We start from the raw sequence: 21004 nt of genomic DNA, 5'->3' as shown, positions 1-21004 counted from the left end.
ATCATGGCATATGAGCCCTCGTCGATTTATTCGATTGATGTATCCAAACATTTGAGTTAAAGTAGACACGTGACCTTATAAATTAATTCAATCTACTTCGATTTCTAACCCAAAAAAAGAAATTAAATTGGGTGTCATAATTTCTCTCGCTCAGCTCTCGTCAAACTCATTAAACGTATATTATTGATATGTTGGCCTATTTTCTATAATGCCATTATACGCATACCGCACACGTCCCTTTTCACAGAGCATTGCAAAACAAAAAAGGACGGAGAGCTCAGTTGAATCTGGAGCAGACGCGCCTGATCTCGCCGTGCGAGCCTGTGTGCACGTCAAGCATTCCCATCCTCACCATGGACTCCGCGAAGTCCCTGTCGAAGGACGGCACTCGACTTAGGGAACCCAAGTAGGAGTCGATGATGGCCCTCGTCGACGCATCAGCGTAGAGCTTGGCGTCCGATTCGATCACCCCGAGGCCGGAGCGGATGTTGCGGAGTATGTGCATGTCGAACACCGTCTCGCTCCCGGGGTCGAGCGGCAGCCGGACGTTGATGTCCCCGCCCACCGGGCAGCGCAGCTTCAGCTCCGGCAGAAAATGGGGGTTGATCGAGGGGTCGGAGCCGCCGCCTTCAAAGAAGTTGTACAGCCTGTCCTCCAGGAAGAAGCACGCCGTCGTTCCGATCGTGTGCGCCGCTGGAAGAACGCCGTTTCAGATTAGATGGAACGAGGTAGCGGATCGATCGTGCCGCATGCATGGGAGAGGAAGGAGTCGATCGATTACCACTGAGGAGGACCAGATCCTTCTCCGAGAGGCCTTTCTTAGCGAACTTTGCTTTGAGGACTGCGACGGACTCGCGAATGTCCGGCATGTGGGAGGCGTCGGAGACGTTGGAGACTCTGCCGTCCCTTCGCCCCGTCGGGACATCGTAGTACGGCCCTCGGCTCTGCTTCATGCACAGCAAGATTTCCCATGAAACCTCGACGCAAGGCGAAACGTCACCCAATGATTCATTCGGCTTGCAGTCTGTACCAGAAAGACGGCGTCGCGGGCTGCGAGAGCGACGATGTCCGCGCAGGAGACGACGCCTTCGCACTCGGCTTCCAACCTGGCTTTCGCTCGGTCGATCACGTCGAAGCCGCGCACCCCGGCGTGGTTTGACGATTTCTTCTCTAGGCTGGCGTCATCTGGGTCTCTTATCAGTATCGATCCATCGCATCCCTCGAACACAAACAGATGGAAACAAAGAAACGCTCATGCTCGAGCAATCACAAGCAGTAAAAAGGACGAAGGTGGAAGAGCGGAGTACTCGAACAATGCAATCATGGTAATGGAGCCTCAGCAAGGCTGCAGGAATGGCAGAGTCAGAATTTGCAGCTTCGGCGACTACCCAGCGAACAATTTCCTCGGCATTTGGGCAAGAGGTGGAGTAGAATCCGACCTCGAGTTCACCCACAGAAAACCCTCGGAGCGAGGAGATGAGAACCATGACCGATGGAACGAACAACATGAGGACACATGGTGGTGTTAAGATAGCCATGAAAGGAGGAGCAAAGAACTTGGATACGGTCAAGAAGAGGAAGGACCTGCATGTTACATAAAGAAAGGGTGTAGGGGAATCGGATATGTGTCACAGTCATCGCATGTAACAGGGGGTGTAAGAAGCAGGTGTCATTGCAGCTCCACCACCATGTGTCACCATCCCTTCCTTGACTTCAGCATGGAATTCCCAAATCTAGTCTTTTTCTCTCTTTGATTTGGAAGCTGCTCACTATCTGTCAGCTGAAATAATGCACTTTGTACGTTCGGGTGGCATTACATCCAAGTTTAGACTCTCTGTCTTGAAGTGGTAGCACAGTAGTGGAAAGAGCACTCTGTTTCTTCCTTCCCTGAACTGGAATTCCCTGTCCATTGTTCCATGTTGGGATGTGTTCAGGCTTTTGCATGTTCAGAGGCCAATTTTGGGGCAGATAGAACATGGATTTCGAAATCACAAGCCCATGAGAGGTAAGGTGTGGTCATCTTCTCCCCAGCTACAACTCTGTTGCATGTCTTCTCTGCTCAATTCACTCAAAGATAGGAATGACATAAAGAACAAAACAGTTCGTGAAACCAAAACAAGATTACCCACAGCAGAAAACGGAGCTTAACACTCCACAGAACATGACAAAGCATGATATCAAGGTAAACAAAAAGAAGATGTTCACCTCTCTATATATACGTATATATTATTTGCAGAGCATCATCTATCCTGTGAAGCTCTTAAACAGCCTAGTTCTAAGAACTTTTATGTCCATCGGTGAAAAGAATTCAGCGAGATTGGCAAAGCAAGAACAATGGAAGATTATGATTTTGGTGTGGGATTAGATGTGGTGTCATTATCAAACCAGTTGGGATCGCCCCAATGCCATAGCATGCTCTCCCAGTAGCAGAAGTCTTCGAAACATATCTTTAGACGAGGATCGGTAATGTTTCGTCTCCAATGGCCATCAGAATAATTTGCCTTCTCCGCCTGCCTCCGATCCCACTCCAGTCCAGCTTTCTGCTTTGATCTTAGAAGACAGAAGCTCTGCAAGTGTTGCGGCATCGTATCGTGCACTTTCCACCAAGTTGCATGCGCGACATCACTCGCGAACTCCTGCATTATGTCCACATTCCAGTTGCAGTCATAGTCCCGGAAACACAGCCATGGCTTCAGGCCCAGGTAGTGAAGAACATAGAGAAGCGGAGGATCAGCGCCAAACAAACGAATCTTCTTCGCTTTGATCTCCTCCTCATCGCCGAACCAGAAGTGCTTCAGGAAGTTCATGTGCCTCGGTATACGGTGCCACCATGTAAAGATTTCATTCAAGTAACCTTGGTCTCCACCATTGTAGGATTCTATCTCGTTGATATGATCCATTAACAGCTGAAACGTGCAGTTGGAAGGCTCGACAACCATCACGCCCGAGTTGAAGAACGTCACGTTGTTTCCTGTGGCGGTGATCTCAGGCATAGTGAACAAGAAATCGATGTTTCGTAGGATGAGAAGGTCTGCGTCGATGAATATGATCTTGTCATACTCCGTGAGCTGCCAAAGCCTGAATTTGCTGTAGTTCCACTCGTTGTAAGCGTCACGCTCGGCCTTGGGATTTCGGATCCTTGTGATAGTTTTGATCTTCCATCCTGCAGCTTCGAGACCGCCTCTGTGGTGATCACTGACTGTTTCATCAACGAGGATCACTAGGTCTCTCTTTGATCCTGCTAACCGAATGCTTTGGGCTGCTGCAATGGCACCACAGACATAAACATTGGCAGAGTGGAGTATGGTGGCATATGCTTCTCGGTGAGGAGTATCAGATTGCGGCCGCTCTGTTATCACAATGAGTCGAAGGTGAACATGTTTAGGTTCTACAGATTCAATGATGCTAATTGGAAGTACAAGTGAGAAATTGATGAGCCTTTCAACTGCCAAGTCCTAAAATTTTAATCTGAGAAAAACCTGCCAAATAAAAAGGCAAATTAAAGAAAAGAAATGAGAATCATACTGACCTTTTGCCTCGAGGGGGAGTGCGAGCTGACATGATCCGATAGGAAGCTGTAGCTTCTCCTTCAACAGATGCAAGTCTGGTTTGTACAACCAATTATTTCCTCTCCTCATGACGAGGTACTTGCACGTAAAAAGGTTTGGGATAGGGAAACGGTCGGTCACGAAAAGTACATGAACAGGGTGGCGGCCTGCCGGAGACCCCGCAGCGACTTTCGCAGCTGCAAGCTGCAAATGCAATCGAGCAACATCTCTTGACCAGCTCCCTGAGCCACTGCAAGGAAGCTTGACTGCAATGAGGTCCAAATGGAGGCCTTTAGAGAACTTGGGTTCAGGTAGGTTGGGACAAGAGGGGACTTCGGATTCTTCTTCCTCATCGATCCATTCAGGATAAAGGACCTCCCAAGTAATCTTACTCTCTGCATAATCAAGTTGGATGACAGAAATCCCTGCGTTCGGTAAGAGTTGGCGCCACTGGTTGATCTCAGAAATGTTAAAATTCAGTAAGCCAATTTTCAGATTTCCTTTACTGGCATCCATCTGTGCCACACACATCATGATTTGAGCCCAATCAACATTCGAATGCGACACATACCGCGGATCAGGTTTGGATTTGTCCCATAACCATCCAACATCCTTAAACCTGGTCCTGCAATGGCATTTCTGACCAGCATAAGCTAAGATTCCCAGCAGAAACAGTAAAAAGTCATGGAATATGATCATCTGTTTGTGGAAAACAAGCACAGAACATGTGTGATGATTAAAGTCCAGCAATGAAAAGCAGATCAGGAAAAGGCACTTACCTAGAGCCAGCATGCAACGAATGATCATTATGATAAGCCGCAGGAGAGTGGAGAAAGGTCAAAAAGGTGCAAAATACAATGAGTATCAAGCCAAGTTTCAATGTGTGCAGCTTCCAGGATGAATTCCTTTCTGGAAAAAAACTGTTGAATGGCTTGTCGGCTTGTCTGAAGTCACTGCTTCTGCAAGAGCTCCTTTTGTTTGCACAGACACTAAGTCAGGATGAAAGACTAATTAGGAAATCTAATCGGTCCATGTAGATTCAGAATACATGAAATTAGAGAAGCAGGTGACAGCAGTGAAGCTTGTATGATGCAGTAACAAGACATGTTGATGGCAACTAACCTCACAATGACACACTCATACATCCTGACTCACCATTGTTCCGAATCAAAAATTAGTTTCTTTACCATTAATTAGTCAAACTTCTTACAAAATAACATGGAATTTTGCCTACTCATCTAAACCTTCTTCATCCTTGTTTAGATTTGTTGCTTCTTACACTCGGCCGTTCTTCCTTCAACTTCCCATTAAATCAAGGTTCAAGTAGGAGCATGCATTAGATGTCCTGAAAAACAAAGCACCATCTACGATAGGCCGAAATAACACAACAAAAACCTGAACATTATGAAAACTTGTTACATGGTATCACAAAATTTAATCTTGGCAATTATAGGTTTTTCCATCATGTGTCTGTCGATGTGGCCGAAAAAGGGTATAGTTTGTAGTGATGACACTGCCTTCCTGCCTAGGCAGCAAATATTGCTAGATTCCCTGTGAACAAGACTTTATGGCCAAACTACTATATGTTTGATGATGAACTTTCTTCATTCTTTATATTCTAGCATATGTGATTAGTCCCAAAGCATTCCTGCTAATATAGTCTCTATCCAATTATTCTACAACTGAAAATAGTATAATTCAAACTAATTTTACTTAAATGCATTGTAAGTGCCACCATAGTCGATTCTTTTTAGAACCTCCTTAATTGATTAGACTATAGAATTAAATTCAGATTTACCTAAGCAACATAAATTAGCCTTCAGAAACATGCTTCTAACTCAAAGACATGGTGAGCATCAGCAGTTCAAGGGGAAGAAGAGACTATCCAATGATGCAAGGAAACTAGAGAACAGATGAAGACCTACATCAAAATGATAAATGACTCTGCAACAATAGAAGAGCAGATTTAACACAGCAGATGAAGCTGATTATGGAGCATATGATAGGAACGTAGCCAAGAATTCTTCCTTCAGAAATTTTGATTCAAATCTCTTTTCTGAATGATTGCATAAATCCAAGAAAACATGAACTGGAGAGCCATGTACTAAGCTAAGCAAAGACGGAAACAGCAAGCATTCATTGTTAGGGTCAATCTTGATTCTTAAAATGGTAGTTTATCTCCAATTCCAATCCTATAGCAGCAAAAGCATCAGAATATACTAATCGGAACCAAGGGAAATAGTCACTGCCGACTTCAATTCTACACTTCCTTCTTGAGCAAATCATTGAACACAAAGATGGCAAAACAAGAAGCGACGAACAGAACAGAGCAAAAGGAAGCATTTCATGATTACTTGACAGTAGAACGCAAGAATTCAAGATGGCTATATCGAAACACGAGGCAATTGAACATCTCAAGAACAGAGACACTCACGGACTTCCCCCCGATCGGTGCCTGGCCTCGCTCTGGCCGGCCCCGGCAGCGCCCGCCCCACCTCTCATCTCGATCCGGCCACAGCAAGTAACGCCATCATATGCCCTCGATCAACGCAAGAAACCGATCTCAACTGTGGGACACAAAAGAGCAAACAAAAATCAATTTTTTACGACGACCAGCAACCCTTTCTCTCCTCCCGAGATCGAAAAACCAAATCTTTGCGACTAAACTAGCGATAACAGACGAACCACTCCGACAAAGCGGAGTCACCCACTCCCGGAGGGACGGTGGCCGTCAAAAGACGACGCGGAACCTTCCACGCGTCGTTAAAACCACGAACTCTCTACCGAAAAGCGGGAGCGAGCAGAACAATCCTTGAAGAAATGGCCAAGAGCGAAGCCGAAAGAAAACGATGACAGAGAAGGAAGGAGGTCACCAACCAAATAAAGAATGGAAGTGATGAACACGCTAAAGCAACCGCAAGTGGAGTTTGGAGGCTGCGACCAAAGCAGGATAAGAACGAGGAACCAAGTGGCACCTCAAACCAGGCGAAGAACAATGGAGGGAGGGATTACATAAAAAGGAAGGATTTTTCTATAAGAAAAGAACGAATTAATTACAGGAATAACGCATGCAATAATGACCAGTGTTGATTCCCCCTGCAATCCAACGCGGCACGGAGCATGGAGCAATGGACACCTCCAAGCAGGCCAGGAACAATGGAGGGAGAGATTACGCAAAAGGAACGATTTTTATAGGAGGAAGTGGAATTGATTAGAGAAGGAAAGCATGGAACGATGACCAATGTGGATTCTCACTGCAATCTTGGGGACCTACAGCACTACAGTCCATGTTCCAAAGATCACTGTTCCTTTACTTGCAGAGAAAGAGCGAGAGAGAGAGGTTGGGCCTTGCAAAGGAGATCTGCAATGCAATGAAGGGAGTGTGAGGTTGGTGCAAGTGACATGGTCCCTGGGGGACCTTCAAGAGATGTGTTCTTGGGGAGTGGGTGGGAGGATGTTGAGAGAGTTGGCTGGGAAGTGTCAGTGGGAATTCTGAGACAAGCTTGTACTTGAGGAAGGAGTATAATGGGAAGAGTGTTGGATTGAGACCCCATCTCAGAGATTTAGTAATTGAGATTTGGAAAATAATGTATGAAAATGTTGAGATTAAGATAGTACATTATTTCTCAAATCTCACAACAATAATAATAACAACAATATTAGCAATAGCCTCCTATTTAGGTAATAATAATCACTAGTTTCCTCTTTGAGGAGTTTTCTCTATTTCAATCCTTGGTAAGGTTCTGATTAAAGTATTTCTCATAAAATATAAACTCATACTCAATGTATAAATAGTATAATGATAATAATAATAATAATAATCTCATTTATAACCAATATGGTTCTTGGCCTGGTTGTTAGTCCTCTTTTTCTAGAAGAGGTTAGGTAGGAATATAAAGATAATTAGTAAAGAATAACCTTATTCTAAGTAATTTTTCAATTAATTATTTTTTTTTATTCTAAGATAATAAAAAAAGACTAATACATAACTATATGACTTACATAAATAGTAAATATTTAACTAAGAGATACTTTACATAAATAAATAAATAAAAACTATACACAAATAATGATTAATGTTTCTATACCAATTCTAAACATGCATAATGTTAGCAATAGAGACAATATTTTCTTAATGAAGAGTAATAATAAAATGGAATTAACTCAACTAATCACCTCATGCAACAATTAAAACAATTCATAACCTACCATTTAGACCTCTTTCCAGAAAATGAGCAAAGCAAGCAAAATGCTTGGTTGGATGCACCATAAGGCTCCATGCATTGAATTTTGTTGCCAGATCTTTGATAGATGGAAAGTAAACATCCAAAAGGAACAAGACACAGTTTGAGGATCTCCCACCAACCATGGTGACTGTCTCAGTTAGTACACAGCCTTTTACAAAAACCAAATTGGTTTTGGTGGAGAAGGAAAGCCTCATTGGGTTTATTTGCCTCTCAGGAAATGAAAAGTCACATCTTCATGAGGTGGATCAGTAAATGCTTTCATGGCTGCAGCAGCCTTAGAGATAAATAGACAAAAGTCCCCTAAATTGCTGGCAGATGTTGATAAAAGATTGTGTAAGCTGACAAATCATGGCCATATCTATCTGCCATTGGGATGAAGTGTCTCACATGATTCCTTTAGGTTACATATTAGGTGGAGTTTGCTGGCACTGATGCACATGACAAGCACTCAAAAAGTGTCAGACCAACATGAGGTTAAACTCCCACTTTAAATGCCTGCCAAAATGTTACTTGTTGTCTATCCTGGATTCTGTGTGGTCACTGCCTGCCACATTTCTTTCTCCTCTCTTTCTTTCAATGGCAGATGAACTATGATGAAAGTCCCATGTCCCCTCTTTATGTCTCATGTCCAGCACTGGATGTGAGTGCAATCAGATAAATTGGAGTCCCATGAGAAGGAATTACTACTACCCTTACTTCTTATCTTCCAATGTCTTAGATATATGGAATTAAATGGATGTGGGTGTGGGTTGGATGACATAAAGTAAGACAGATGAAAGACTGGAGTTGGGACATCTACAGAGAGAAGGATAAGAATCTGGTCTTTTTCCAAAGGTCTTCTCTCACATCACATGAACTTTTGTGGCCATGGATTCACAGGTATACTGATGTCTCTAATAAGAAAGAATTAACTGATGCCACATTGCAGGTAGATGCAGTGATCTTGTCTTGTTACCATCCTTTATGTTAAGTAGATCTTGGATGCAAATACTATATATACGTGTTTAGATTTATAACCCTGATTCAATGATTGTAACCTTAATTCAACTTTATGTTTTGGTGCAAGTGATAATCCAAATTTTGTAATCCTCATCAAACTCTTATGAGAAATCAGACTGTAATTCTAGGTGATATGATTTCATCCTTTAAAGTGTCTACTAGACACATGCAAGGTTGCAGGTCCACACTAGGGTGCCAAAAGCCTAACCTAATTTGTCGATTAGGACATAGCAACCTAAAGAGTTGAAGCTGATGGATAATAAGAACAAGACAAGTGTATCACTGAATCTCTGGAATTGTCTCAGATGGGTTTGTCTGACCCTGACTGACATGACTCTACCCACCTCCCCAATGTCACCTTCTTCCCAGATCATGGAGTGTGTGTTGGTGATACAGTGAAGTGAAGCTTTGGGATGGATCAACAAACCTAAAAGAGGTGGCTTTTGTTTTTGTTGATACATCACATTACAAGTTGTTTGGTGGGGATAGAAACTTTTATGGTAAATGTTCCAATGAAATGACAAAATCTCTCTCCCAGCCATGAGTTGAATTCTAAGCTGTAGTTAAACTCCCAAGTGGTGCAGCGAGCAAATGCTTATAGGTTTGCGTGGGACACAGCAAACCATCTTTGCAAAGGAAATAAAGCCATGGTAAGTACATTCACAATTAATCTCTCTTCCAAGTTGCTTGAGAATTGGATAACATGGATTCAACTTCAATGACCGGTGAACAATAAAACAGCCACACGTTAAGATGATACGTGCTGCAAATGCAATATCTTCGATCATCCTAACGATGAACAAAGTCGGAATTATCTTCTGCTAGAAATAGTGTTTTTCCAACGATTTCTTGGAGCATCTGCTTTGATACATGCATTACAGACTTGATATTGCTTCAATATCTGAAATAACATTTCCTGTTGCTACCATAAAATGGAATTAAAAATCTCAATCTGATCTCGAGGAGACCGGAAAAGTAACCATAACAACACAAACATAATCGCAACCTTACCTGCATATTTGTATGGGAAGGCAGAATCATATATGCACATACACACATCCAGACTTCGATCCATGTTCATAAGTTACTTCTGCCGTGTCTTTGGCTTCCATGCCACAAAAACTTCTACAGAACACAGTATGAGAGGAAATTTCAGAGTTTGGCAGAACCATCACATGAACACTTAAGTTCATACCTACAGTGTTTAACCCGCAAAATTTCTACCATGGCGACTACTTTTCTGAACAGGAATGGAAGTGTTTGAATATGGCGATCAAAGGCCAGATTAAGCTACAATCAGTTCATCGCTGAACAAAATTTCAACCCACTAATTCACCAACTAACGACATTAAACGAGGCTTGTAACTGAAATGCACTTCAAAACGGTGTCACGTAGGTTTTCATCGGGAAACCTGCCAACAGTAAATGAATTAGAAATGTCCTGTGCCCATCATTCTAATATCACTAAAGCAGAAATAATAAAGTGAAAAGAGAGGTGGATACAAGCCAAAGGTAGCGAATCTTGATACTTGCTCTCATTGCACTTCCATGAGGCCTTTACTCCTAGAAGAAGATCATAATATTACGTTTATCAGGTCAAAATACAATCGTTTGACAACTCAAATAAATAATCTCAGTGAATGCCATATCAGTGGTGGTCACGAACAAAACAAACTATTTCCAATACTCCTATGATCATCGAAGCTCCACAAGTAAATAAAGCACCTAAGATGGACTCGCAGTTCTCCCTAGGATCCTAAGTCATGAAACCCTGGACCTATATAGGCTCGCATGGTACTGATTGGAACTATTTTATTTTATGTTCTCTCACAAAACCCACAATTTACCAAATAAGCTGTTTGTATAAAACTGCTCTTTGTGTTGGACAACATAATAGCACGATCATATATGAACTTCATGTAACTTTTTTAATAAAGGCATTCATGCAGGCCGACTAATCCATATGATGCAACTTATGCACACTGGATATATGCTGATAAAGCATTAACCCTACTTCCAGGCTGAATGGATTTCATTGTGGAAGCTCTCCAATTCTTCTAATTTAAACCAGTCCTCGTTAACCTGACAAAAGACAAAGAAATCCAAAAATGACATATAATCCCTACAGTAATTCAAAATAAGGAATATTCATATGGAATTAAGACTTACAAAGCAAGGGCATCCCTCTTCTGTGTAACTCCTTGGGACGTTTTGCATAAATAGGTGTAAGAAATATAAAACAAAAATGCCACACTCTTCGCCTTTTTTTTGCTGTGGCACCTGCAAATAATTGTCAGCTGTTCATAATTAAGAAGCTACCATAAAGGGAAGATGTCAGTGGGGCACGGCCACCTTGGGAATTAAAAGAGGAATCTCAGATAGAAAGTCTTCATTCTCTTCCCTTTCTTCTGATCTGTAGATGTCGAGCACAAACCTGAAAGTGAAGATAGAGGAACGCATCATAATTCATGCATAGAAAATTCTGTAATTTGATAAAGAAGCAAATTAGAAGAAAAAACAAACCTTCTGATGTCTGGCTCTAGCCTCCTTGGATCTGTCTTGTGTAGAGAATCTAGCAGAAGCATATATGGCTTTCTTGCCCTGGATTGTCGTTTTTCTCCAAAATGGCATAAGATAAGAAGGCTCCAATGGCTCCTGTTATTTAGGATCAGTCAAGAGAGTATAGTGTTTTTACAAAATTTAAAAACACCAACGAGCGAGAAAACTCACCAACAAACAATGGGAACAAAGATATATCTCTTTGAGAATATCTGCTTCTTTTTGATCCAGCTAAGCACTTTTGTTCTTGTCAATTTATCCTTATACAGAAAAAACCATAAACAGTCAAGATATATACAGGATCTTCTTCTTTGTTCAGGAGTCCTGCTCCATAATTCTCTATATAAATAAAAAAAAAAAAAAACAACTCAGTTATGCTGTTTGAGCGAGAATATGTATAAAAGTTGACGGATATGGAACTCACTCTAGTAAAGACTGAAACAAGTTACTATCTAACTTCTTATCATGTCTGCAATTGGTCTGTTTGCTAGCTCTGAGTCTCTTTGAACGCTTGCACAAAGGAAGTGCACTAAAAATATTTGATGTAGTAGATTCTCCAGATTTCCTCAATGTTTTGGCTGCTTGCCTTGTTATCATCTTAAATTCTGGTAAATACTACACACACAGAAAATAAGTTGCATTGTTGGTATCAGTAAAATGTAAGACAAAGAACACCTTGATAAATGTGAAACTTTAGAGCAATCACTAGTGTCCAAATCATCACATATACTGGTAGAAGAAATATACAGTCCTTTTCCCTGACCTAGGAAAAAGGATTTTGTCCAAAGCATTACACAGATTCTGGTGGTAGAACCATGCAGACCATTTCCTCGGACTAGAAAAACGATTATGTTCAAAGTGTAACACCGTGGTAGAATAGCGAGCAGTCCTTTTCCCTCATCTAGAGAAGACCTAAGATCAAGAGATCAGGTTCTCATGCGAAGAAGAATTTTTTGTTTAGTAAATAGGAGGAAATGGTGTTTGGTACAAATTGGTATTTAATCCTTGATACTAACAGTGGTATTGCATGCCTAGGAACACCTGCAACCAAGGCATCCTGTACTTTACATGAGATACTCGTTCTTGTTTGTTACTTAAGACTCCAACAATATGCTCAAACAAGTGTCAACCCTGTGCAATTGGACCATGAGAGGTGGTTACAAGAAGATGCTCTGACGGATTTGCAGAGGCAATTTAGATAATTAAGGGGAAAGAAAGGCCAAAATCAAAAATTATTTCAAAGGCTTTTGTCTTATGATCTATGGTAATTATTTATTTATAAACTTAACTAAAATTTCAGGAAGGCAACTAACTGCATATATATTAAGGTCAAGATAATGAGATTTTGAGCAGGAGGAAAACATAGAGAAGGAAAATGGAAAATATTAGAGTCGTAATGGCTCCTAGAATTCAGACCTAGGGCTTCTATCTCTCAAAATTTTAGGTTATATCAAGCCAAGTGCTTGATTCAGATGTAAACATTAATTGTATGCTAGAGAGATAGAATTTTCAGCTTGAAGTTGGTACACTAATATATTAGTCTTTCATTTGATACAACTAGCCCCATCAAACTAGAATGTCTAAAATGCTTCTCGATGATCTTGTAACAATGTACTTGGGCACACACCTTTCCGATTTGAGAGGTTCATACATTAGCTAGTTTTGAAGGCTCCACGATATTACTTCCATTATCATTCAATTTTACAAATAACATGACCAAAATTAGTTACTTCACAACCACAACATCTCTAGACAGGATTCGGTACTTAACTCTCTCTGGTAATTTCCCCATCCTGCAAAGCATGGCAATACGGTATACTGTAACACTATCAGGTTCAAGAGGAATGGACAACAATGGGAAATCCAACCTGACGACATGCTACAAGAGGCAACAAACATGAAAGGGGCAAAACAAAGAAAGTAAAGAACTGAAAAAAGCCGTATAAGTTTATAAGATTAAGTGCAGGTTTCAAACTAAAACTAGTGAAAGATCCAGTTTTTAGATCAATTCTGAGGAGGGTCAAGAGAAAAGATTTATGAGATAGACACCAACGAGAAAGTTACGAACAAAGAAAATTAGAATGAGAACCCGTAAATGAGCTTAATAAACACTAAATCAGTGCAAATTCGTTCCTCGAATAGTTAAAGAGTGCAAAGATCGAACCAATAGAGACAAACAAAAGTCATCCACATCTGAAGACATTCTTCAATGATTCCCCAAAAGGTAAGAAAGAAACCGAATAATTTTGAAGAAACTGAGGCTTACAGCACGACGTCAGAGTTGGTGCTCCAGATTTGCTCTCCAGCGCCGGAACGAAGAAGCTACAAGGAACGCAAGAATTTTACTGTCGTTAATGGGCGATTCACAGTCTAAAAGAGAGGGCGAGGTTCGAAAGAAAGACAACTAGGTAAATAGGAAGACAGAGGGCGGTGTCTAACACCCACTGCTTCCGGTGATGCAGTGGTGGCCGACGCCACTGGAATGAACGATAGACAAGTTGATCGGATGCCGGCTGCCGTTGCCGGAGTTGCGCCGGTGAGGAGGAGACATAGGAGAGGACAGGAAATAGAAACGATCTTACGCTGAGCGGCGGATCGGCGGCAGACGAGCGGCGGGTGGAGCGCCGGCGGAGACGGGCTTCTTGTTTTATCAGCCTTCCCACATTTACATTTATCGGTGTCGTGAACTCTTTTAGTCGGAGACGTCGGATTCGGGAAGCACGGTCACGATTCGCCTTAAGTCTCGCACGGCAAATCAATCAAGGGAACGGATCGTCAATCAATCAACGGAAATCGAACGGCGAATGGTCAGATTGGATACCAAACTGTCCGACTAGTGCATGAGCGGATCGGTTGCGTCGAACTCGATGATTTAAATATTGACTGCTCGATATAAATGCTAATTGAAAATAGCGAATTATGGGGACAAATTACTTTTTTTTATTTTAATCTTTCTTTATCGTAATCTCTAAAATATGTGCATTAATTAATAATTTAAAAATTATTACATAATTAAGACCTATTAGTTATATAATAATGTACTAATTATTTCGGATGACTCGATAAAAGTATATTAATTAATAAGTCAAAAGATAATAGGGAGAATGATTCATATGCTCATAATAGTCACAATAAGAACAGGGTTTTGAGTATATTAAGAGTTGGGAGTCTTCCTAGAGAGAGCCTCGTCTTGAATTCTTGGATTGTGTTCTTTAGTAAGTGCACCTAGAATTCATCTTCAGCTCGTACATTGGTCTTGGGTTCTAGTACTGCCATGTTTCTGCTCGTACATTGTGTTCTTTTGTTATCTATATTCGAAGCTCTCATCTGTTCAACAGCTGTAGAAAATTTCATGATCCTTTTCTTCACATTCTCGTATCTCTGGCATCTTCTACCAATTCTGTACAGGTCTGTCCAACTGCTACAACTGTTCACCATCATCAATTCAACCTCTGAAGAGTGGAGAAGGGTTCAGAGATTCGCTGCAACTACTTGTACTTATATTGATCTTGTCTCTTTAATATATTAGATTTTAATTATAATTATAATTTAATAAAATAAATAAATTTAGTTATAATAGAATTTCTTAGAAGATAATCTTGATGGATGAGACTCTACTCTTGTCTATAAAAAAAAATAGGATATTGATAGATTACACAATGACAAAACAATCAAATTAGTTAACGAGATATTAGATATCTTTTATAAAAAGATAAGATCTCTTAGAGGTGAAACAACTTTGTTATTTTTTCTTTGTCTTTAATTCGTCGCTCGTAGTGATCTTATGAAGAATAGAAAGATAGGAGAAAACGAGTCTAGCTTTTTTTACCGATCGACATCATTATAGCTTTCAGATCCGATGATGGTACACCTATAGATTAGATAAAAGCTTTTTGAGTAGCATAAAAAAGTATGCATCGTATATTTGATCTACTATTATTTGATTTTATTTTTTAATATTAAAATTATTCACATAATAGCATAATCATGATTTTTATGCTTGGAGCCATGTTTTGAAATCAAATACTTTATATCTTAAAAATATTTTAGATTCATTTTATATTTAGATTTGTTTATTAGTACCTTTACTTGTGAAAATGTGTTATCTGTTTTTGATTTATGATGCTTGAACGATTTATTTATATTGTCGATCTGCTTTCAATCTAGTCTATCCTATCATTTATTTGCGAGCGATGCAAGGTTCCTGGTGTTTGATCGATGGACCACTTTTCGATGGCTATCTATCAGCGATAAAATTGTTGAGGGTGGTGGCCTCTGGTGGTCACCAGTCTAGTCATGGGCAATAGCTACAAACACAATAGAAGCATCGTGGGGTGTAACAATCTTACGGTGGTCGACCTTTGTTGCAGGCGGCTACAGCAACGGTGTTGTTGCTTGCGATGACTGCTGATGTGACGTTTGCTAGCTGCAGTCAACATCAATTAGACCTCATAAGTCATGATTCCCATTGGTTGAGCAATAAAAAAGGAAACGACGACAATGGTTGGTGGGTTGTATCGCTAACCCACTATAAGCGATGACTCCCCAATGGGTGACGATGTGGGTGATGCCGTGACAATCACAAGCGATGCACACTATGCACCGTCAACGAGACAAGCATGGTGGAATACGACAATGACAGTTGAGAGATGTTTTAGGGATTCTTTCCTTTTTAACTAATATAATATTTTTACCCCTAAAAAAATCTAATCAATGTCTTTAAATTTACTTTCTAATTATGCCCTTAAGAAATTAAAAATTTTCATTATATATCCCAAGAAAAATTATAGTTTTACTCCTTAGAAATTATAAATTTTATGACTTATGTCCTTACTTATAAATAAACTAATTCAATTTATTTTAATCATATTTTGATCGGACGTTATCATGATTGTATTTTGATTGCTTGATTGGATTTAGATTTGATCAATCAAGTTTTAATTGAATTCAAAGAAAGTTAAATTTTGATTTTTTTTTTTTACTTTGATCAACTTTAATTTTGATAAGTTTAATTGGATGAATGATTAGCCCAAATCTTTGAACCATAATAATAAAATTTTATATGTGATAGTTAAAATTTTAATTATTATTTTTGGATACTTATATGATTATTTCAATATATATTTGAAATTATAAAATAATAATTATTTTTCATACAAGGACATGATTTATTATTACAGTTATCATATGAGTTTTTCTTTATATTGATTAATGTTTGATAATTATTATGATTGTGCTTGGGATATTAGGCTTATGAGATATGAATTATAATAAAAATTTTATTATTTATAGGATATTCTAAAATAATTTTTTTATTATATTAATTTTATAGTCGTCAAAGTGGCATAGATCAATAACTTATAAAATTATATTAAAGAATTAGTCTAAAATGATATTAAAAATATATAATTCATAATGACATACATAATTAAGATATTTAAATAATCTCAATGGAGAATCTATTTTGAATAATTATATAATGTAGTAGGATGATACTGTTTTAGATATCCTTATAGTTCAGGGTTATATATCTAAAGACAATAATATTATTCCATAAGGATGATATCAATTATCCATAAATAATTTTGTTTTAATACTATAAATATTAATATTTCATTCAAGAGTGAAATATAGATAATATTAATAATTTAATATTTATTAATAATTTAAAGTATTAATATTATTTTATTATAATGATACTTCTAGCATTGTATTTGTATAAATGTCCTTATATTTCTAGATTAAATTGTTATAAATTGCTTAAGCATATGCAATTTATACTATGTATATTAGACCTTGATCAAACTATTTGAAAAATCATACACATTACTACTAAAAGTTCTATAAAATAAATACTTGAGATATATAATCAAAAAATAATTTAAAAGATTAAGTTTTATAGTAATTGATAATAATATTTAGGTTTCATTACAAACTACAACGAATATATTGAAATATTTTAAAAATAAATTTAAATTTACTAACAATTCATTGGCTGACATATTAATAAAAAAATTGACTAAAACTTAGTATGACGATAAAGTTATAAGCTTAAGAATATTTGACATGAATGTAGTTGAGTCATTTCTCATATAATTTATTATTAATTCTATTTTCTTCTTAGTTTCACTCATTTAAAATTTAGTGTAATAAAATTAAGGATAAATAAATTTTTAATAAGCTAACTAGTATATGTATTTAAAAGGAATTAAGATTAAATGAGGAAAGACTCCTAATATTTTGGATACTACTTAAGGAGTAAGTAAAAATAAAGAAAATATTAAAACGTAAATCATTCAAGTTTTTAAATGTTATATAAACTTATAAAATGAAAAACTTCATAATAAAGTGTTACTTTTGTGATAAGAAATGTCACGTGAAAAAAAACTATAAGGTTTTGGTTCAAAAGAAAAAAATATAAGTTCAAGTCAAATATTATAGAAGTCATGTTTTAATACTTAGTAGATTGATACTAATGCTTTTAATTATGTTAACAATAATAGAGACTTATTTTAATACGAGAACCAAAAGAATATAAAATATTCATTATCTAGGAAATCATCTTAAAATAAAAGTGATAATAGTTAGTACTGCTTACAAACGGTTCATTTGATAAATCTTAAGGATAAATGTTATGTTCTTACAATTCTAAAAGTTTAGTTTCTTTATCTAGAATTATTATGATATTATTTCTCTTTTAATGGTTATAAATTTAATATATTTATAATTCTATAAAAGTTAATATTAAAATTTTGTATGACAGTTTGTACGAAATTAATATAAATATTGAGTTTACAAATATCTTATAATCAAATATTGAAATGAAACGTAGTTTCATAAACTCTCTAAGATTATATATGTTTACATCAACGTATCATTCAATATTTCTTATTTAGTAGAGAGAGATATTTTATCAAACTTATATATTACCTGTTGAGATATAACTATTCAAGGTCTCAGGTTATTAACACCATTAGGTATACATAAGTAAAGTCAAAGAATAATTAGATAAAATATTAAAATTATCATATATACCATAATAAAATTGAATTACTGAAAGGTAAAATCATACTATTATAGATATGGTTATCAGCATGATGAGTTATTTTCTATACTTGAATTGAAGAGAAACTTTAAGGATAACTATTTTATATCTTGAATAGAGTTTCTAATAAGTCAGTTTTATTAACTTATTTTGAGTTATGGACTAGTAGCAAAACTTAATTTGATATATTTATATATTTGAGAATATACTATAAAGATAATGATCTTCAAATCATATGAAAAGAAATTAAATTTAATGACTATTTTTATATATTTTATTATTTATCTAAAAAATTAAAGAGGTATAGTTTTTATTACCATATGAGAATATGGTTATATAAGATTTCTATATTATAACAAATCATGAGAGTGAAAATTTTAAATTTTAATTTGTTACTAATGAACTTATAGAATAATCACAATCAATATTTTGAGAAGATCTCAAAGGAAAATAAGACTTACTATTTCTGATTATTATTTAGTATATCTACAAAAGTCAGATTATAATATAAGAATTAAAAGGATCTCTCATTATTTTTATAAATTATGAAAGTAATGATTCTGAAAAATGATACGCTACAATAAAAGAATAATTAAAATCGATGAACCAAAATGGTATCTGAGATCTCGTTGAATTACCTAATATAATGATCAGACTTATGGTTAAATATTTTAGTATTGATCATAACGAGATATTTTCTTTATTTTTTAAATAAAGAATCATCATGACATTAGTAACTCATTATGATTTTAAAATAAGATTTATTCTTCTGAACAACAATCAGAAGGTATGCATCATAATATTGTTATATCTAATTTTATTTAATTTTAATTTTGACATAAAATTTTTCGCATGATTACAAATTTTATTTTATGCTAAAATGTGGACCTCCCAAGATCATTGCTAGTCAACTTAAAAGAACTTTTTCATATATTGAATACACTAAACATATATGTTGATCGATGCTTCTACTTACTTTCTTCACTCTTTTATTTTTATTTTTACCCATACCACTCAATTTAAAAGATTAATGGAAATAATTTGAACTAAAAATATAAAGTGATTATTTTTTGGTAAATATAGTTATATTAATCATACATCTCCTACGATAAATATGATATTGTATCCATGATGATAACCCGACAATAACAATATTTTCTAAGAGACATTATAGAGATTAAGACATTATGTATCGTTAAGATCACGATCGATACGTAACTTTGATATCGATAACATTTAGATTATCCAAAAGATAATATATAAAAACTAGAAAAAAATCTAAGAACACAAACAACATTTAGATTATCCAAACGAGGTGGAGGGTATTAAAATAGGCACCGGAATTTTCTCTACCAACGACCATTGTGGTGGCTGACAACCAGTGCTCTAACTCAATCCACACACACAAACACATGGAATCTAAGAGAGGACAAGAGGATAGCCACACTGTGAACGACCCATGGCCACAGCCTCAAGGAATCCAGAGGCCATGGCAGGTCCACAGCCGAAGCTCCACACTCTATGATGCTGTCATGATGGTATAGTGTAGGATGTGACACCGTTGGTGGTGGGCAACACAGCAACAATTTCAGCCACAACATTGCAATATGAGATACAATATCTATCTATCTATCTATCTATACTAATTATCCTTTCCTGCAACTATATTCCTGATCTCATCATTTCTTCATTGCATTGCAATAAATGCTACAAACAGTTAAAAGCCCTGCATAAATGCTTACCTGCCCAAATTAATCACCATAACGATGGATAAGACCTTGAAGCTAAATAAATAATTGAAGAATCAATAACAAAATACAAACTCAAATGATAACAAGTAAAAATGGCAGACATATAGCCATCAAGTCATTAATGGCAGACAACAGTCCATCATAATTGTCTCCAATTTCCTTGTTCCCAATAATTGGTCAATGCGGAATGATCTTATCGTTGAGGATAAGTCAACCTGGGAGTTGAGAGTAAATGGCATGCCATTTACTCTCCATCAACTCCAAAGACAGTTTAGCCTTTTGCTCCCCAACAAGCAAAGCCATCAACATCATCTTTCTTATTTAAATGATGATTCAACTTTACGATGTGATTTGACAGTGTTCATTCACATCAAAATAGATTCCCAGAAGGATCAATACATGCAAAATTTACTTCTACAAACAAATTATTATATTATTATTTTTTGTTCATCCTCCTTTACCAAAACATCGATAAGGAATTGTATTGACATTATTGATCTCAAATTCGAATCTGTATAAATATCATTTATACTATTTAATATAAAATATATTTTAAATTAAAAAAGCATGAGCAAATGCAGCGATATCTAATCCAATTCCAACTTTGCATCTAGAAAGGTCGATGAAGGCACTCGGTTGACGCCGTCGAGGAAGAGATAACGAGGTCATCCAATACGAGAAGCAATTCAATTGGTCCAATGAGAAGGTCCGATAAGCCAAATCCATTCAAGATCATGAAACATGCATGGATAATGCATCAAGAAACGTGTGAGACGTGCATTCCATGATCTGTACAAGGACTTTCGAGCTTCTTTCATTTTATAATTAACTTATATATATATATATATATATATA

The 21004-nt window shown here is 37.0% G+C and overlaps 3 protein-coding genes across 10 annotated transcripts; all 3 read right to left on the bottom strand.

Moving 5' to 3' along the window:
* Positions 1–150: 150 nt before the first annotated feature.
* Positions 151–1578, bottom strand: LOC135625902 (peroxidase 43-like). Its single transcript, XM_065131033.1, has 4 exons — positions 1308–1578; positions 1031–1219; positions 782–944; positions 151–693 (listed from the first exon to the last, which is right to left on the bottom strand). The coding sequence occupies exons 1-4, from the start codon at positions 1536–1538 to the stop codon at positions 278–280; spliced, it is 999 nt and encodes a 332-aa protein (XP_064987105.1). The 5' UTR covers positions 1539–1578; the 3' UTR covers positions 151–277.
* A 527-nt stretch (positions 1579–2105) lies between these two features.
* On the bottom strand, positions 2106–7048 carry LOC135583939 (putative UDP-glucuronate:xylan alpha-glucuronosyltransferase 3). 5 transcript variants are annotated; one of them, XM_065131009.1, is made up of 6 exons: positions 6606–7048; positions 6234–6482; positions 5983–6115; positions 4328–4537; positions 3530–4173; positions 2106–3349 (listed from the first exon to the last, which is right to left on the bottom strand). In XM_065131009.1, exons 3-6 carry the CDS (start codon positions 6048–6050, stop codon positions 2343–2345), a joined length of 1929 nt encoding a protein of 642 aa, XP_064987081.1. In that variant the 5' UTR covers positions 6051–6115; positions 6234–6482; positions 6606–7048; the 3' UTR covers positions 2106–2342. The 5 variants fall into 5 exon arrangements, with proteins under 5 accessions (XP_064987081.1, XP_064987077.1, XP_064987072.1 ...); XM_065131005.1 differs by having other exon boundaries at positions 6426–6482; XM_065131000.1 differs by having other exon boundaries at positions 6426–7048.
* Positions 7049–9868: 2820 nt separating this feature from the next.
* On the bottom strand, positions 9869–14056 carry LOC103978480 (probable ubiquitin-like-specific protease 2A). 4 transcript variants are annotated; one of them, XM_009394284.3, is made up of 10 exons: positions 13936–14054; positions 13620–13675; positions 11778–11968; positions 11525–11692; positions 11318–11449; positions 11147–11228; positions 10964–11074; positions 10809–10876; positions 10298–10357; positions 9869–10206 (listed from the first exon to the last, which is right to left on the bottom strand). In XM_009394284.3, exons 3-9 carry the CDS (start codon positions 11948–11950, stop codon positions 10330–10332), a joined length of 762 nt encoding a protein of 253 aa, XP_009392559.2. In that variant the 5' UTR covers positions 11951–11968; positions 13620–13675; positions 13936–14054; the 3' UTR covers positions 9869–10206; positions 10298–10329. The 4 variants fall into 4 exon arrangements, with proteins under 4 accessions (XP_009392559.2, XP_009392560.2, XP_009392561.1 ...); XM_009394285.3 differs by having other exon boundaries at positions 13799–13995; XM_065130988.1 differs by having other exon boundaries at positions 10153–10357; positions 13936–14056.
* Between the last annotated feature and the right edge of the window lie 6948 nt (positions 14057–21004).

Source organism: Musa acuminata, chromosome BXJ1-3, assembly GCF_036884655.1.
Source record: "Musa acuminata AAA Group cultivar baxijiao chromosome BXJ1-3, Cavendish_Baxijiao_AAA, whole genome shotgun sequence".
In the NCBI taxonomy this organism is placed as follows: domain Eukaryota; kingdom Viridiplantae; phylum Streptophyta; class Magnoliopsida; order Zingiberales; family Musaceae; genus Musa; species Musa acuminata.
This window is presented reverse-complemented; position numbering and strand designations above follow the sequence as displayed.

Coding starts and splice junctions, on each gene's coding strand:
- LOC103978480 (XM_065130988.1), bottom strand. CDS start 11,950: ATGATAACAAGGCAAGCAGCCAAAACATTGAGGAAATCTGGAGAATCT. Junction 10,877..10,963: donor AAGAGGGATGCCCTTGCTTT/GTAAGTCTTAAT, acceptor GTCTTTTGTCAG/GTTAACGAGGACTGGTTTAA. Junction 10,358..10,808: donor GAAATCCATTCAGCCTGGAA/GTAGGGTTAATG, acceptor ATCTTCTTCTAG/GAGTAAAGGCCTCATGGAAG.
- LOC135625902 (XM_065131033.1), bottom strand. CDS start 1,538: ATGGCTATCTTAACACCACCATGTGTCCTCATGTTGTTCGTTCCATCG. Junction 1,220..1,307: donor ACCATGATTGCATTGTTCGA/GTACTCCGCTCT, acceptor TTTGTGTTCGAG/GGATGCGATGGATCGATACT. Junction 694..781: donor GGATCTGGTCCTCCTCAGTG/GTAATCGATCGA, acceptor GCGTTCTTCCAG/CGGCGCACACGATCGGAACG.
- LOC135583939 (XM_065131000.1), bottom strand. CDS start 6,050: ATGAGAGGTGGGGCGGGCGCTGCCGGGGCCGGCCAGAGCGAGGCCAGG. Junction 4,538..5,982: donor CACCGATCGGGGGGAAGTCC/GTGAGTGTCTCT, acceptor ATCCTGACTTAG/TGTCTGTGCAAACAAAAGGA. Junction 3,350..3,529: donor ACTCCCCCTCGAGGCAAAAG/GTCAGTATGATT, acceptor TTGTGATAACAG/AGCGGCCGCAATCTGATACT.